At 40.0% G+C, this 18,637-nt stretch overlaps 1 protein-coding gene across 3 annotated transcripts in view; it reads left to right on the forward strand.

The window, feature by feature from the left end:
- Positions 1-723: 723 nt before the first annotated feature.
- LYST (lysosomal trafficking regulator) overlaps positions 724-18,637 on the forward strand; it is a 115,275-nt gene continuing 97,361 nt past the window's right edge. For 2 of the 3 annotated variants that reach the window (XM_044420004.1, XM_044420012.1), the window contains exons 1-3: positions 726-874; positions 11,529-11,612; positions 13,744-13,942. In XM_044420004.1, the coding sequence (XP_044275939.1) occupies positions 13,751-13,942 (192 nt within the window). In that variant the 5' untranslated portion in view covers positions 726-874; positions 11,529-11,612; positions 13,744-13,750. Of the gene's footprint in view, positions 875-11,528; positions 11,613-13,743; positions 13,943-18,637 lie in introns of all 3 variants that reach the window. The other variant, XM_044420019.1, reaches the window with a different exon arrangement.

The following is an 18,637-nucleotide window of genomic DNA, read 5'->3' on the forward strand; positions in this document are numbered from 1 at the left end:
AAAATGGGTTTTTTTCCTCCACATGCTCAGTCGTTGACCACGTGCATGATGTAGCAATTTTGATTTGTGCCTTGGCTCATATATCTGGAGGAATATGTTTTGTTCATTCCCTTCTGAGTGCACACTTGCCTTCTGAGTGCACATTTGATTCAGGATCAGCAACCGTTTACTTTAATAAGCATATATTTTGGCGATGCAAGAAAAAGGGCGCGGGACGGGACTGGGTACAGAAAAGAAAGAAAAAGAGGAAATATTCTGTTCCAGCAATTACGGTCGTAATTGCTGAGGACCAATGGGAGAATCAATTTCCAAAGGAACAGTCCAAGTCTCTGTAGCAGAAAGAGAGTGTTAAAGTCTAATATATTTATTATACCAGAATTCTTCGTGGACTAGAGTCCACTTCATGCCATTTCATGAAAGGAAGAAAGACTCCATACAGAACGGCAAATAAAAAAGAAGGATGCGTGTAGGTAAGACGCAAAAACCAGAGCAGAGTAAGAAGAAGCCAAAGCTCACATATCCTGCCTGTCTCCAGCTGCTGCTGCACACAAGGAAGGGCTTTCCCGTCACTCAAGACTCCCGTCAGCCATTTCCATTGGTCCTTGATGCGCACGTGACGCAAGGGGGCGCGGGGAGTGAGTCTGCGCGACCTGCTGCGTGGTTTGGCCGCCGCTGTTGCAACCTCTGGAGGGGGCGGGCTCCTCGGTTTCCTTGGCGACTCCAAGTGGAAAAGGGAGGGCTTGAGGCGGCTGGGCTCTTTTCGGTTATGGGCGGCAGGAGTTGGGCGACGCTGCAGTTGCTGCCGCCGCTGTCAAAGGGGTAGGAGCGGAAGGCCGGGCTGGGCGAGGAGGCTCTGCGCGGGCAGCAAGAACAGGTAAGAGACGGGAAGGAAGTGGAGTCGCTGTGGCAATGCAGGGCCTAAGCAGGGGGAAAACGGGTGGCACATAGCCGTGCAGCCCGTGGCACACGCAGGAGCGGCCGCTCTGCCAAGCGGCCCGCCATGTCCCACCCCGACCCCTCCGATGGTGCACTCTCCGTCGTCTGCCTCGACTGTTTCTGTTAAGGCAGCCTTTTACACCCCTTTCCACTCATCCGCGCATTACGCCGGCTTTTCCCTTCATTCTCTCCAGTCGTACGCCTTGCAGGGAGTGGGGAGCACGGCCCCCGCCTTAGTGAGGGATGCCACTTGCTCTTAGTCCCTGTACTGGTTCGCTGTTGCCTCTGTTGTATGACTCTGGTGGGGGAGGATATGGGAGAGCAAGGCTGTCAAATTCTGCTCCTCTTACCGAATTTCTTTCCCTCCTTTCCAGTTGCTCCGTGAGACGGATATTTCTTTATTATTATTATTATTATTATTATTATTATTATTTAAATTGTCGTTTCATACAATAGATTTCATTGTTCTGCATTATTCCTGGAAGTGATTCGGCAACCTTGCAGGGCGCTGGTAACTTGTTTTATTTTGTAAAAGAGGACGAGCCAAACTGCTTGTGTTTCCATGGTCCGTGAAAGGGATCTTCCAGCTCCCTCCCTCATGGTCACAGGAGATATTCTATCCCCTCTGCCTCCCTTCTGCCTGCTTTTCATAATGGTCTCACTGCTTGCTCTGCATTGTCATCTCTGATATATTACTAGCTTTGATGAAAGCAGTACTTGCCAGGCAGTTGATAATCTAGGCTGGAATTAACTCCCCTGTGTCTGGCTCCAAACATCAGATAGGATGCAAGAGGGTAGAAGGAAGGCAGTGAGAATAATTAGTCCTAGTAACACCTGAGTTGTGTGCAGGGGGAAACAATGCATCATAACATTGGGCATGTGTCTGATCAACACAGAAGCACAGTGGAATTGCCAAGTGAAGGAAAGAGTTTATTGTAGTCGAGGATGAATAAGCATTGCTGGAAGTCCTGAGTATAACACGCAGCAGTGTTTTCTGTATTCATGAGCTACCTTGGACAACTTCCTCATAATTGTTCTCAATTGCCCCTGTTACTGTCAATTTTGTAATCCTCTGTGTTATATTTATACTTGAGTCTCTGCAAGTCAAGAAGTGATGTGTTTTTTGCTGGGAAGGCTTAGTCTAGTTCTTGCACACAATTGAATCAAATAACATGGGAAGAATTAGGACCAAAGAAGCCCTCCACTCAGTTTAGGGTCCCAGACGGAAGTAAATAACCTTCTACTCTGCAGAGGTTATCTTTAGTAGTGGGTGCCAGGCTCTCCAGTATATTAACTAGAATAAGCACAGGGTGACACTTGCGGCCTCTGACCAAACTTAATTCAAGTGCAAAAGAATCAAGCTGGGGACAGGACAAGGAGTGACTTTTAAGTTTGAGAAACTCTGATCCTTTTCATTATTCATAGTGCTATGCTAAGCATGTTTACATAGAAGTTTAGTAAAATTCAGTAGCTCTTTCTTGTAACTATGTTTAGGATTGCAGCTCCAGGATGATGGGGCATAGGGCTTACAGTGATCCTTGGGACACATTACATCATTGATGTAATGCTATGAAGATGCATAGTTTTCTTTTAAAAGACCCCACCTCAAAAACTTATTGAAGGAAATCTATGGTTTCCTAATCTTATAAAAGTGACAATTACTGATGTGTAGAGTAGTTTAAAAAGAGAAGAGAACAAAATCATGGCATCTTATTTTTACAAAAACTGCAATGGTTGTTTATCCTAGTGCATTCTGGTTTTTTTTTTTTTTGCTCTTTTTGTCAGATTTTTCACATTTGCATCATCATTTTATTGTGCCATCATTTCATTCTCAGCAGAGCTCTGAGGTAGATTATCCTGAGAGATTGTAACTTGTGGAAAACTGTTTAGTGAGTTCTTTTGCTGACTGAAAATTGGAAACTGTTTTCTTGTACCTGTCCAAAGTTTTATCTTCTGCATCATGCTGTTTCTTAAATAAATATCAAATTTGTTTTAAATAGGAATTTTGAGTATTCAAAGCATATTGTCACTTCGATCACATCTCCTGCTGTATGAAAAACACATCCAGTAATGTGAGATCATTTTAAATGATAAAGCATCATTTAGCTAAGCCCTGATGTTTAATTTTCTCCAGTGTAGGTACATTAAATTGCAAGCTGTTTCAGCTAAAAATTCTGTGCGTATTATCTGTCATCTTTTCTAGGGAGACACTTGTCATGTATTCTTTGTAAATCTTTGACCCACTAGAGACTGTATATACCTAAAAGAAAACAGGGCCCTGCTTGAAAACTTTTGTTCTAATAGTGCTCAAATCATATTCTCAGCTTTCTCCTGAACAATTCTTGTTAAATAACTGTAACTAGATTTTTAAAAAGATGATAAATTTTTAACACTGCTGACTTTGCTAAATATGATGATCCTGTTACTTAGAACTCATTGGATAAAGGTTGCATTTTATAGGTTGATACACATGCAAGAGCTCAATGGCATGAGGAAGTTCAGGATTTTGCATCATTGCAAATGCATTGCAGATAACCTGAGCTGAAAGAGAAAAAAGTGCTAATGTTTCCTATTATAACTCTTAATGGATTGCTGCTACATCTTTTTATGGTGGAAATTTGAAGTTAAGAGTTTCTTGCTGTCTCTCCCTTCACCAGTATTTGTACAGAATCCTGGGTGGAGATCTGTGGATAGCCTCTTTCAAGGCTGCATCAAACTAACCACAGGAATTTCCAATGGATCTAAGTTCTTCCTTGGAATATAACTTAAGTGTTTAGATGTACATGCCACTTGAATATAGTATGTATTTAACATAAAAGTTAAAATTTATTTTAAGTAACATGTATAAATTTAGTGGTTATATGCAATTTTTGTTGTTTTTATGCTTGGTAGTAGATATATATATCTTTTACTCCCCCTTGTTTCTCCCCCACACCATGAAGAAAGCATTGCATACTACAGTCAATACTAAAAAGAAGACATCAAAATAGGAAAAAGCTTCTGTTCCGTGTGGAATACCTTTGCTATTGATAATGGAAGACAGAATGCTAACCAGCAGGAAGGGTTTTGTAAGTTAGAAAGCTGATTATAGGCACAAGGAATTAATTGCCATGTTAGCCATCTGTGGCTGCTTATGACCATATACCAAAAATGTGTAGACTGGTGACATCTATAGACTTTCTTTTTTTAATAAGATAGGCTTGTTTTCAAGGCTGTTGTAAAAATCCACTTTAATTTATTTGTTCTAATAATTTAAGAATTTATAAAAATTCTGGTTCCAACTCATGTAACACATGGCTTCAAATGTTTGCCTGGCCTATTTAGTCCTGACAACTTTGAATGGAATACAGCAGTGAAAGCCTGACTAGCATTGTGATATAATTTTATACTAGCTTAATAAAGAGCTGTTATTTTGATGTATGTAATTGTAGTTTGAGAATTGTAACTTGAGATTTCCATGTCACTGGTACAGTTATCTTCCAGAGTTACCTAATCACTGTTCTGCACTGTCCATGTGCAGGTGTAATGACCAAGACTAATAAATATGATTAATTCATCTAGTGTGGCAATGAATTAAGAAACTGATGTCAAGTCAGGTCACTGGTTTTTCTAGATCAGGATCATGACCCTGATTGGCAGCCGCTGTAGAACATCAGGTTAGGTAATTTGAGGAACTCTTGTAGGCACTACTACAAAAAAACCTGACATGGGAGTCATGGTGAAGGACAAGGAACCTGTCCCTAAAGATTGAGCACCTCTTGCACCCACAGTTTTCATCACTAATGAGAATCAGTTTCACAGTAGTCACAGATGCCAGTATAGTGGTACCTCAGCTCACAAATGCCTCAGTTCACAACCAAATCGGGTCGTGAACAGAAATTTCGGAAAAAAATTGCCTCAGGTTGTGAACTCTGCATTGGGTGGCAATCACGATTGCGCCCATCTTCCCTGCACGGGTGTGATCGCAGTTGTGCTGGGGGTGGAGAAGATGACTGTGATTGTGCCCATCTTCCCTGCCTGAGCGCAACCACGATTGTGCTCATTTTCCCTGCCCAAGCGGGAAACACAGTCGTGGTTGTGCTCAAGCGGGGGGGAGATGGTTGTGCTCGTGCCCGTCCTCCCTGCCTGAGCGTGACCACAATTGCGTCCGTCTATGGCCACGATCACGGTCACGCTCCTGTGGGGAACAGGCGCGTGATTGCGGTCGTGCTTGTGGGGGGGAGATGGCCGCGATCGTGCTCAGGGGGGGAGATGGCCACAATTGCACCCGTCCTCCCTGCTTGAGCGTGACCACAATTGTGCCCGTCTGTGGCCACAATCATGGTCGCGCTTGTGCAGGGAACATGGGTGTGATTGCGGTCGTGCTTGGGAGTGGGAGGAGATGGCTGTGATCGTGCTCGGGGGGCGGGGGGAGATGGCCACAATTGCACCCATCCTCCCTGTCTGAGCACGACCGCAATTGTGCCTGTTTATGGCCACAATTGTGATAGCGTTTGTGCAGAAAACATGGGCACGATTGTGGTCGTGCTTGAGGGGGGAGTTGGCCGTGATCGTGCTTGGGGAGGGAGATGGCCACGATCACACCCATATTCCCTGCCTGAGCACGACCGTTATCACGTCTGTCTATGGCCACAGTTGTGATCGTGCTTGTGCAGGGAATACAGGCGCAATTGCAGTTGTGCTGGGGGGGGGGGCGATGGCCACGATCATGCACGGGGTGGGGGAGATGGCTGTGATCACACCCGTCCTCCCTGCCCGACCGCGATTATGTCTGTCTATGGCTGCAGTCGCGCTCATGCAGGGAACATGGGCATGATCATGGTCATGCTGGGGGTGGGGGAAGATGGTCGCGATCTTTGTTGTTCTATGTCACTTTGCTTCAAATTTTTGTGATTAAAAAAATAGTTACAGAACGGATTAACCTTATTTACACTGAACCTGATGGGGAAATTTGACTTGGCCCATGACCAGTTTGGCTCGCAGCGAGAGTCGTGGAATGGATTAAGTTTGTGAGCCAAGGTGCCAGTGTTTTTTTTTAATTGGAGGTGTAGAACACTTTAGCAGGACTAAGAAAGGTGTATGTAAGTGCGGTTATGTCCTTGTACACCCTATTGCTTACCTCTGTTCTTAGACAAGGAACATTCTTCAGCTTTACTCTTAGATATCCTTTGAATGGAAATGCCTGGAATTAACCTGGGACTCTATACATGCAGATCATGCTACTGAAGAGAGCATAGGAAAACAGTTCCTATTACCTGGTGAAGTTGTGGGCTCTCCCTTGCAGGAGACATTTGGGAAGTGTTTGGACAGTCATCTAAAAGGGATGGTGTAATTAGTGTCCTGCATAGCAAGGGATAGGGCCTGATGGTTTTCTGATCCCTTCCAATTATACTGTTCTATGATTCTGTGATTATAGTGTTTAGATAAATGTTGGGCATTTTGCTTGACGTTTTTTCATCTGAGCTAGATAGTGCCTAAACACTGCCATGTGCAACAAAGTCTTTCTTAGTGATGAATGAGAGCCAATAGAGATGGTCCAAATTCCTTATTTTGTCATTGCTGTTGGAACCTTTTCAGCTTCTTTGTACCATCAAGAGTTGAGTGAAGGTGACAGCAACTGGGGATATTATAGATGATTATTATAGTTATATATGAAAGGTTTGTTCTGTGTCTCTTAGGATAGATGCATTTGCATCCTTAAGGTTGCTTTGTCTATGCATGATATAAGAAAATGACAGAGTACTGCAATGTGTTAAAAGTTGCCTAACTTTCATTTATTATCACTCTGTTTAATTGAATATAGGTGCTAAAGCCAATGTATAATTACAGGAAAGTAATATGCATTTCATACAAATCCATGCATGTATATTAAAAGATAAAATGTTTCAAAAGATGTCCACAGGTGCCATTGAAGTTTCCATTTGGATGCAGTGGTGCTTACGGACACTGTCTTGGGAGCCCTGCTGTAACATTTTGTGGTTCACTTTCAGCATGCTGTTAGTATCCTTGACATCTGACTGTTTTCATGTGGTATAATGAAATACTGATATCCCTAATACTGACTTTTGTTTCATGTTGTTTTTTAAAGTGGCTTTCTAAATGCTGTTGTGATCTGCCAGGAGATACAGCTAAGCAAATTTCATCCTCATGATTTCTTAGATTTTTTCAAAAAATGCAGTGTACTCTTCGGTTTACAAAAATTTCAACATAGTATGTTCCATCAGACTGTGATACAAATTATCAGGGCTTTCTGCACAGCTTTCATCATCATTTGTAAAATTGTGTAATCGTTTGTTTATTGTGTATCTCGTGAACATGTCATGTGGTACTCAGGCTCATTTACCAAGTGTAGTCTCTTGATCTTTTATTTTGGACAACACTGCTGACCTTTTATATATCTCCAATTTATCATTGCATAAAAAAATCCCTTTTCTTGCTTTCTCATTTGAGAGAATTTCCGTGGAATTCTAATATTTTGCATATGTGGATTTGCAAAAGATGCTCTGTTCTTCCCTGTTAGTTTGTTCAAACAGCTGGGCAGGAGCTGGGAGAGAAGAATGGAAAAAATGTTTTGTATTATGATGTAGTAGTAAATCTCTGTTCTCATTTTGCTATTTTGTATGATACTGTTTGGCTGAGAAAGTCTGTCACTTAAGCAGTTTTATACCAGCAATAGCATCCTGAACATGTAGAGTTCTTTAGTGAAGAATCGAGGCTAGTATCGGGAGAGATCATTGGAAGAGGGTTACCATAAGAAGTTATTGGTAGAATGTAGAAATCAGGTCCAGTTGGGTGCAGTACAGGAATGGCCATCTAGAGACAAGTGTTTGGTGTAAAGAAGTCTGTCTTGGGAAAGCTGGAATAGGCATACATAGAAACTAGAACTGTCATCTGACTTAAACTCTGAGTTGATGAACACACAAGTTTCTGGTTTGTGTGTAACAAAATAGGTTGTTTAATTGGAATTATGGCTAAGTAGCAGGAAACGTGTTGCCTACTGTGTGCTCATCATGTCAGCTTTCAATTAATAACCCAGGAATTACCTGCTTATGGTTTGTTACTGTGTAGGATGGAACTCTGGCTTCTTCAGGGGTTAAATAACTCTGAGTTCAACCCAACAATGAAGCATGAATGATTTATGAATAACATGTAAATCTGAGATTTTGGACAATTCTAAGTACTGTTTCTAGACAAAACTTGGAAAAACGGTATTTTGTTTTCCCAGATTTTTATAAAAGGCTGTTAGATGTTTTTGGCATATCGTGCCTCTGTAAATATGAACGTATTATTTTTAAGTTGGCAGCTGAAGGAATAAACTATTATTTCTACAATTAGTGTATGACAATGCAAGAAAATGATGAAACTTACAATATAAATGTGTATGACTTGGAAAAGTTAATAATTAGGGAAAGCCATTTCTTGAGAGTATATGAATTCACTGTGGCTTCTTCCTATGCTGTTGCTGTTAAGTTACTGGGCAAACTAGAGCAGCTTATTTTCAACAAGTGAAAAAATACTTTATCTGGAAGGGAGAATGTAAGTACTCATATTTTAAAATGAACATATTGTTTCTTTTATACAGAAAAGTTTCCTTTAATTTACAACCAAATGACATTTTGCGCTTAGTGTGGCATTCTTAATGTGTAGGTATGTTTCCCTTTTTACCTTATTTAGCTACAGTCATCGTTGGCATGCATGTGCATACACATGTACAGGCCTTATTAGAAAAACAGATGTTTTCTATACAAGGCATTTATTGTGTGCTTGTAGTTACTTGCTAATGGTTGTTTATGAGTTATTTAGATGTTTAAGCCAGGGCCTTAGTCCAGCCAAAATATCTCACCTTGGATTCAAGGGTACTTTGGAAGAAACGAAGCTACCTGTGCCAAAGATCATATAAAGTTTATTGAATATAATGATGAAATATGGAGAAAATTAAAATGTTTAATATTCTAAAATTAAAATTAAAATTGTAATATTAAAATGTTGAAATATGCAGAATATTAAAAAGTGAAAGAAAGCTTACATTTCCCTTCTTTGTGACTGCATTGGTTCTCAGGCTAGGCTAGTCTTTCGGTTTCCAAAGTTGCATGGAGGAGTGATGTGCACCTTTCTCCAGACCAAGAACAAAAGACAATGCCTCTTGCCATAAATTTTATAAAGTTCCTCTCTCCAACTGTTTCAGAGGCTGTAACCCCCACCTTTCTGTGAGATGAGAAGGGACAAAGTTGCTAGAGTAAGGCAAAGAATTTTGTTTTCACAGCAAAAACAGCCCTTCTCTGCAAAATGATTGAGGAAGGGCAACATCAAGATATTTATTTACTTACGTATTTATAGGCTGCCTATAACTGCTGAGGCCTTCCTATGCAGCTTACAATACATTAAATAGTCCTCTTCCTAGGAAGCTGAAGGCCTTGACGTGGTTGTAAGAAACTCTCCTTGCTTTTGGGCACTGGGAAGGTTCACTATACAACCTGCTGAACCATAATAATCTACCATTCTTCTGGTAGAACCTATTACAATACAGTCATGACCCTCTAGTTTCACTTTGTTTTTTCACAGATCTTCCCATTAAAAAAGGGAATAGTGGGGTATTATTTCTGAAAGGGCTATTTCCACATGTGTATTTGTGCTTTCTGCAATAGTGCAGCTTCACCTGGATGTTATATAATAGAAAAGCAGGAAAGGAAACATCCTTGTGTAGAATTTGGATCTCAATTCTGCAACAAAAGCAAAAGTAGAAGCAACAGTTAGTAGCCTTGTGTAGAAAAACTTGGGGTGGGAAAGGCTTATCTCTTCTGTTCCAAGGGTGATAAACGTGCACCCTCCCCCTACTTAGAAGGGATGGATTTTCATTCCAATCATGCTGGTTTTGGAAAGCATAAGCTCCCCCAAAGACACTGTGTTCCAAGTAGTGATTTAGTCCCTCCCATGTTAGTAATACATTAGAGTAAAACAGAGTGTTAGCATTACACAGGCGTCTAGCTTGGCCCTTAATATATCTGGTAGAGGACATTCATACTGTTAGAGACTAACATTCTTGTATTTTGATTATTGAATATTAACCAAGTGTATTCTTTGAGAGAAATGTAGCATTACATATTTAAAAAAAACAATTTACATTTTAAAAATTAACAATTTACTCCACCTTGACACAACTCATCTTTAATTGAAAGCATCTTCTTAGTTTCCTTTCAGTGAAATTGCATTCCACTGTTGTTGTTTAGCTCAAAACAGAATTGCTTAATATTACAAAGATTTATATTTCCATTTGATACTGATCTTTCAAGTTAAACTTTCTTGTGGCTGTTGCTGCTGTATCCAATTTAATATTTTTTTCTGGGGCTTGTGTTTCATTGCTGACTAAGACTTGGAGTCTAAATTGATATATTGAAATGTGTAGTTGTTTAGGATTGGATTCAGAGTTGTTAATTCCTTCATGGGAAATGGGAGTTAGCCCCAATAGAGGGAGGTGGACTGGATAATTCTGCAATGCAGACCAATATTGCAATATTAATATTAGATTAAATACAAGTTAATTTAAAGCAATCTAGACTTTCCATTGAAAAAGGAGAAGGTAGAAGTGTTTCTAATGCTTAGAAGATCATTCTTTTGAAATAAGGAATGCAACAAAGTTAACCTCTTTTGAGTCCTGTTGTTATCAAAAGGAAAGGGTTGAGTATTTTTCTAACTCAGGTGTTGCTGACAGAACTTAACAGTGAATTTGAATTGATTATATCCTAAGTCAGACATCGGTAACATGAATATCTGATCAGGCTTGCCTGCAACCCTGTTAAGATGTGGATACATGTGGCAATTTGAGAGAGTGTCTATTTCCCATCACAAAATAACTGCCATGGAATGCATAGCAAGGGACAGGTAGCCTCCTCAAAGGCTGCCTCCACACTGAGCAACTCCTTTAAACACAATTTTCAGTACCAGCATCCAAGCTGCCAGCAAGGAAATATGCTAATTAAAAAAGTAAGAAGTGGGCATCAAGAAAAGGGTCCAGAGGTACATTTATATCTGTGGTCCCCACTTTGCTGAACATAATCTTATCTGCAATTTATCTGATTTGCATGTGTAACAGCACCTTATGTGTTGTGTTTTTCCTGACTGTGCACAAGTACCAAAGCTTCAGCATTGATTAAAACTAAACAAACCATGTTCCAGGGAACTGTGATTTAGAATTATTTAACTCAAGTTAGTTTAAACAAACCAAGATGTCAAGCATTCTTCTTAATAATCTAAATTGCAAAAGTCTAATAAAAATATTTAACTGTCTCATGAAGCTGTTTCTGCTGACTTTGAATCAGGCTATAGTCACACACCTGAACATTTTGTTAGCATGTTTCTGGAATCCAAAAGGGAAGGGCAAGGAGAAAATATGTCTTGGAGGAGATGTTATGTGGATCAGACTAAACACTTTTTAATCTAACTGCTTCCAAATTTTGAAACCACTTTTCCTTATAAGAAAGGGCAGTCTGGACTTCAGTTATATGACCAAAGTTTAACATACAAAAAACAGCTACAGTTGCAACTGCCTAGCAGATGAATTTTATTTTGACTTCCGGATTTGTCTTTGTTTACAGGTCATTTACCAGTGGACATATTAAAATTTGGCCTATTTAACCTTTCATAAAATACTATCAATGACAGAGGAAGTATAATTTCTGGTAAGTCTTCAATGTCATATCTATTATGTATAAGATAATAGGCACAAAAATGTAATTATATTTTTCTACTTCGCAATAGCCAAAGATCACATTATCTGACAGATTCCTTGAACAAGACAGCCTGCTGTTTCCATTCTGCATAGTGATACTGAATTGTTAACTGTATATATTGAGTGCTAAACCATCCAGTGATACTGAATGATTTGTGTGGGCTAATAATTAACAAATATATTAATGCTGCTTCTCTCATGTACCTGGAAGAAACCTGTCAGGTTATAATTTCTGTCATATTAGAATTATGTAATAAATACAGTCTGGTATTCCCATGTGAGTTTAAGAACATGTTAGTTGATACTTTTATTATATAAAAAATTACATCATAGTTCACCAAGTTGTTAGTTCTCTATCATTTATGATCTTGTAATATGAATGGGATATTTTGAGATATAGTGGAATATTTAAAAATTCAATTTCTGTAAATAATGCTTCCAGTGATAAAGGATATCCCATATAGTGTTTCAAAAGTCATCCTATGATTTTTCAGATGGCTTCTGAGGGCCATAGGTTGTTATGTATTCCCTTGCTCAGAAACCATTGACACACTTATGACATGGGGAGTGCATTTTTTCTATTCTGTATACTCTGTATAACTGCTTCCTACAATGGTCACGGAGATGAAAAGGTTGGAATGGGAAAAGATGAGAAGAAACTTGGATCCAGTTGATACAAGAGCCTCTACATAGTTATTAGTACCTGTTTAGTTAGCTAGATGGACTGAGTCTCATCCATTTGAGAAAATTTAAATGTAAGCAGGAGAAGCTTTAAAGCAGGGGTCCTCAAACTTTTTCAACAGGGGGCCAGTTGACAGGTGTCAGAGGTTGGCGTGGGCCGCCAAGGTGGTGCTGGTGGGGGGGGGGGCGCGGGCCAGTATGGGGGTGGAGCGCACGCACATGCGCAGGGGGAACAGGGAGGGGGGCGCATGGAGCAAGGCGCTGGTTTGCTTGTGAGGAGATTGTTTTCTCTGAGTGAGTCCAAAATTACCTCCTTGCGAGCAAGCCACATGCCCAGTGAGTGCAAAACCTGTGGGGTGGGCCGGTTAAATGGGCATGGCAGGCCAGATCCAGCCCGCGGGCCTTAGTTTGAGGACCCATGCTTTAAAGTCTCCAACTCCCTCCTGGTTTGTTTGGATCTTGCAGGAAAGCCTTTGGATCAACAGACGGTTCTGATATCTTTGCTGTCTGCCTTAGGATTACACTTTGAGTTACAACCTTTTGTTTTTCTTCCACATTCCACTTGCTAGCTATTCCAGTTGTAGGATCCACTAAAAATAAATTAGAATTTTACTTGAATTTTACTTTACATCAATTATATTCCTGTTAAATATGGATATAAAGGGACTATGGCTTCTAGTTCTTGTATTATAATTGTCATTTTCTTCCATTTTCTTGTTACATTCCCACTGCATGTGACTTTTATTTGCGTTTGACAAGTGACATTGCCAGCAAGTACCAGACAAATTCCTGTAATATCTTCCTGTTGTAGTCAGATATCCATTACAGAAGATTTTGAAATGGCTCGATCTTTTAATTGTTGTATCCTTTCTTTTCCGCTCTTTTTAGATGAAATGAAACTGGGATATAACATATGAAAGTTCTTACATTAATTCTGTTAATAGCTTTTCAAAATCTTGCAAGTGCCTATTGGCCAGATAGTAGTGAATGATACCTTGAAATGATCTGAAATGTCTGAGTTGTCCAGTTCCACATTTTTGAAAATAAATTTGTTAATGATATCCATATTCATAGGTTTCTCATTAATGGATTTTAAATTATATATGTCATGATAAAATAGTAGTGTCAGTGATGACATACAAGATGATTCTTACAAGCCTTTTCCCAACATACTAATGGCCTAATGAGAAACTTTCTCATGTGTGAAACTGTGTATTCCTCTAGCTGTATAGTCTCTAGTAGCTTCTATCTTTGTAATAGTTCTGCTATATGATCATGTTCTATGTATTATGTTGATAAACTGCAAACACTTTCAGTCATTTTTTAAATTCAACCTGAAGCCTCAAAAATGTGTTAGTGTTGTAGCTTTCCTTAATATTTTTATTTATTTGTTTTCACAGCTCAGACATGAGCAGTGCTAGTAACTCATTGGCACGTGAATTTTTGTCAGATGTCAGCCAACTTTGCAATGCAGTGGACCAAAGGGTGGAAGCCAGGGAGGAAGAAGAGGAGAAAACGCACATTGCAGCACTTGGGCAATATCTTGTCCAAGGTCGTGGATTCATTTTGCTTACTAAACTTAATTCCATAATTGATCAGGTAACATCTTATTTTTTTATAAATGTCAACATGTAATACATATGGCTTGAATCACATTTGATTCCATAGAATTCTACACTTGTAATAGAAGTTGTTTCAGAGCCAGAGAGCTGTGAGTGCCATGGAAGTCTATGTAGTTTTCATTGCACTCGCAGGTTCAAAACGTGACTGAGATTGAGAGCAGCGGCCTCTTTCCCACCATCAACTTCAGATAGGTAGAAAAGGTTACTTGAACTAAGTCTGGGTGCCCCTGTTTTTCTTCTTTCTCATCTTAGCTCTGCTCTGGGAGGGGCATATGAAGTTCAAATATTAGGAGGGTGAATATGAGGTGTACCCTGAAAGAGTCTAAGTGTGTCCCTGCTTTGCAATACCTACTGTTTGGTTGGTGCTGTTATGGGTTTTGCACAGAAACTTCTCATTATGCCATAAAATGGGAGCCAAGTCCGCCTCCCTGCTAGCAAGTAATGCAAGCTGACCCCTCCCGCTGTAAAGTAGTGTGATGTGAACCCTTTGTAGAGAAGATTTATGCAAGTCTATATGCTTTAGTCGGGATCACTCTTTCTGTCTTAGCCTTTAATGCATTCTCTTTCAACAGAATTGCATGCATAAGATGTATCTGCATATGAATACTTTGTAGAAGAACAGTGAAACAGCATTTATTTCTTTGGCTCTTTAAACTTATGCTGAAGGGCAAATATATGTAAGCATTTACTCCTGTGGAAGGCAATATTTGTTATACTCAAATTTAATGAATGCAGAAATGAATAGACTTTTGCACCAAAGAATATTGAAAAGGGAAAGTAAAGGTATTTCCCTTTATAAGTGCAATTGCCAGGTTTTTTTTACCAGAAACTTAATGATGGTACTAATTTGACTTCCACATTACACAGTGGACAAATCCAATGTAATATCCTTGCCAAGGTATCTTTTTATCTTATTTTAGATGGCAAGCAAATTATTTCTAATTTTAATATATGTTGTCATGTTTATATTTATTGTAATCTGCTCAAAACACTTGGCACTGAGTAGGCAAAAAGTCCAAAGAAATGAATCTTATCGATCACATATTTTCAGAATATGACTTGAGGTTTTTACTGATGAATGTTGATGAATCTGGAGATAGTGAAACAGGCTGGATATCCACTTGAACGCAAATGGCATAAGGACTAAAGTGAAAATAACTTAGCATGCTCTCGAGCACAGACTTATACCCATTATGGAGCAGTGTGGGCAGCAAAAAAGACTGTATTTGATGCCTGCAAGTAGCTAGCCATCAGAACCTTTTTGGGTAGTCAAGATATTAACACCCTTTCTGGTGAATAGAACCTCTAAGTACCCACTGTGACCTCTGCACCACATTTTGAGTGTAAAATTTGTTGTCTCACAAGAAATACGTTGTTCTTTGCACAATTCCAGCTGGTTTGTCTGATGCCAGATATTGTAGAATCAGTATCAGTTCCTGTGGCCTGACGATGTGGACAAGGTGTTTATAGCATTGCGATTAATCCTGTTTCTTCTTGTTCCTTGCTCTTCCTGGTTAATAAAACTAGCTGAAGGACTATGATAGGAATGGGGTCCTTCAGTACATCATTGAGTGAAGGGGTGGTTTCTGCTGTCCCTAAGAAGGTAGTAGTGAAAGCATTCCTGAAGAAACCAACTCTGGACCCAAAAATGTTTGACTACTAATGTCCAGTTGTGAATACCTGCTTCTTAGGGAGTGTACTTAAGTTGGTTGTAATGGAGCAACTGCAGGCACCTTTGAAGGACACTGATTAGGTGAATTCCAACCTGGGTTTTGACCTGGTTGTGGGATTGAATCAGCTTTCCTTATGCTGATGGATGACCTTTATGAAAAAAGGGCCAAGGGGAATATAACCCCGTCAATTATGTTAAATCTTTCATTGGCTTTTCATACCATTGACCTTGGTATCAGCTCTGTGAGTTTCAGATAGTATTTGTTGTTGTTGTTAGATGCGAAGTCGTGTCCAACCCATCGCGACCCCATGGACAACATTCCTCCAGGCCTTCCTGCCCTCCACCATTCCCTGGAGTCCACTTAAGCTCACGCCCACTACTTCAGTGACTCCATTTATCCAAAGTATAAAGTATTGGGCAAAGTATTGGAGTTTCATCTTCAGTATCTGGTCTTCTAAAGCGCAGACAGGGTTGATCTCCTCTAGGACTGACCGGTTTGATTGCCTTGCGGTTCAAGGGACTCACAGGAGTCTCCTCCAGCACCACAATTCAAAGGTCTCAATTCTTCGCCGCTCAGCCTTCCTTATGGTCCAGCTTTCACAGCCATACCTTGCAACTGGGAAAACCATAGCCTTGACTATACACACTTTTGCTGGCAAGGTGATATCTCTGCTTTTTAGTATGCTGTCTAGATTGCCATAGCTTTCCTGCCAAGGAGCAAGCGTCTTTTAATTTCTTGGCTGCAGTCCCTGTCTGCGGTGATCTTGGAGCCAAGGAAAATAAAATCTGTCACTACCTCCATTTCTTCCACATCTGTTTGCCAGGAAGTGATAGGACCAGATGCCATGATCTTAGTTTTCTTAATGTTGAGTTTCAAGCCAACTTTTGCGCTCTCCTCCTTCCGCATCAAGAGGCTCTTCAGTTCCTCTTTACTTTCTGCCATTAGAGTGGTATCATCTGCATATCTGAGGTTGTTGATATTTTTCCCGGCAATCTTAATTCCAACTTGTGATTCATCTAGCCCTGCCTTCTCACGATGTGCCCTGCATATAAGTTAAATAGACAGGGCGACAGTATACAGCCTTGCCGAACTCCTTTCTCGATTTTGAACCAATCATTGGTTCCGTGTCTAGTTCTCACTGTTGCTTCTTGACTCGCATATAGGTTTCTCAAGAGACAAATAAGATGGTCTGGTACTCTCATCTCTTTTAAGAACTTGCCACAATTTATTGTGACCCACACAATCAAAAGCTTTAGCATACCTTTGCTAGCATGTGAAAGGAGTGCAATACTGCAGTAGTTTGAACATTCTTTGGCATTGCCCTTCTGTAGGATCGGAATGTAAACCGACCTTTTCCAGTCCTGTGGCCGCTGCTGAGTTTTCCAAATTTGTTGGTATATTGAGTGTAGCACTTCTACTGCATCGTCTTTTAGGATTTGAATACCTCAGCTGGAATACTGTCGCCTCCAGTAGCTTTGTTGTTGCCCAGACTTTCTAAGGCCCATTTGACTTCACATTCCAGGATGTCTGGCTTGAGGTAAGTGACCACCCCATCGTGGTTATCGGGGACGTTAAGCTCTTTCTTTAATAGTTCTTCTGTGTAATCTTGCCACCACTTCTTAATCTCTTCTGCCTCTGTTAGGTCCCTGCCATTTTGGTCCTTTATCATGCCCATCTTTGCATGAAAGGTTCCCTTTACATCTCCAATTTTCTTGAAGAGATCTCTGGTTCTCCCTATTCTATTGTTTTCTTCTATTTCTTTGTACTGTTCATGTAAGAAGGCATTCTTACCTCTTCTAGCTATTCTCTAGAATTCTGCATTCAATTGGGTGTATCTTTCTCTTTCTCCCTTGCCTTTCGCTTCCCTTGTTTCCTCAGCTATTTGTAAAGCTTCCCTAGACAGCCATTTTGCTTTTTTGCATTTCTTTTTCTTTGGGATGGTTTTATTTATTTATTTATTTATTAAAACATTTATATGCCACCCCATTCGCCAAAGCCTCGGGGCGGCTCACAACATGAAGAAAAATACCATAGTAACAATATAAAAATAACAATATAAAATAAATAACAATATAAAAGAAGTCACCCTGGCCAGATAAAATAAGCAAATACTGTTAACAATTAAAATGACACTTAAATAAAAAGGTCTTCGCCTGGCGCTGAAATTTTAGTTGCTATCTCTTGTACAATGTTGTGAACCTCCGTCCGTAGTTCTTCAGGCACTCAGTCTATCAGATCTAATTCCTTAAATGTATTTGTCACCTCTACTGTATATTCATCAGGAATATGATTTAGGTCATACCTGAGTGGCCTAGTGCTTTTCCCTACTTTCTTCAATTTAAGCCTAAATTTTGCAACAAGAAGCCCATGATCTGAGCCACAGTCAGCTCCTGGTCTTGTTTTTACTGACTGTATAGAGCTTTTCCATCTTTGGCTGCAGAGCACGTAGTCAATCTGATTTCTGCGTTGACTGTCTGGTGATGTCCATGTGTAGAGTCATCTTTTGGGTTGTTGGAAAAGAGTGTTTGCTATGATCATCATATTCTCGTGACAAAATTCTACAAGCCTGTACCCTGCTTCATTTTGTGCTCCAAGGCCAAACTTGCCTGTTATTCCAGTTATCTTTTGGCTTCCTACTTCAGCATTCCAATCCCCCATGATGATAAGGACATCATTTTTGGTGTTAATTCTAGAAGGTGTTGTAGGCCTTCATAGAACCAGTCAACTTCAGCCTCTTCAGCACCAGTGGTTGGGGCATAGACTTGGGCTACTGTGATGTTGAATGGTTTGCCTTGGATTCGAACTGAGATCATTCTGTCATTTTGGAGATTGTATCCCAGTACTGCTTTTCCTACTCTTTTATTGAGTATGAAGGCTACTCCTTTCCTTCTGATGGATTCTTGCAGTAATATAACTGTTGGTCTTCTGAATTAAATCCACCCAATCCTGTCAATTTTAGTTGACTGATTCCCAACATGTCGATGTTCATTCTTGTCATC

The sequence above is a fragment of the Varanus komodoensis genome, unplaced genomic scaffold (assembly GCF_004798865.1).
Source record: "Varanus komodoensis strain SLA01 unplaced genomic scaffold, ASM479886v1 scaffold1, whole genome shotgun sequence".
Taxonomy (NCBI): Eukaryota; Metazoa; Chordata; class Lepidosauria; order Squamata; family Varanidae; genus Varanus; species Varanus komodoensis.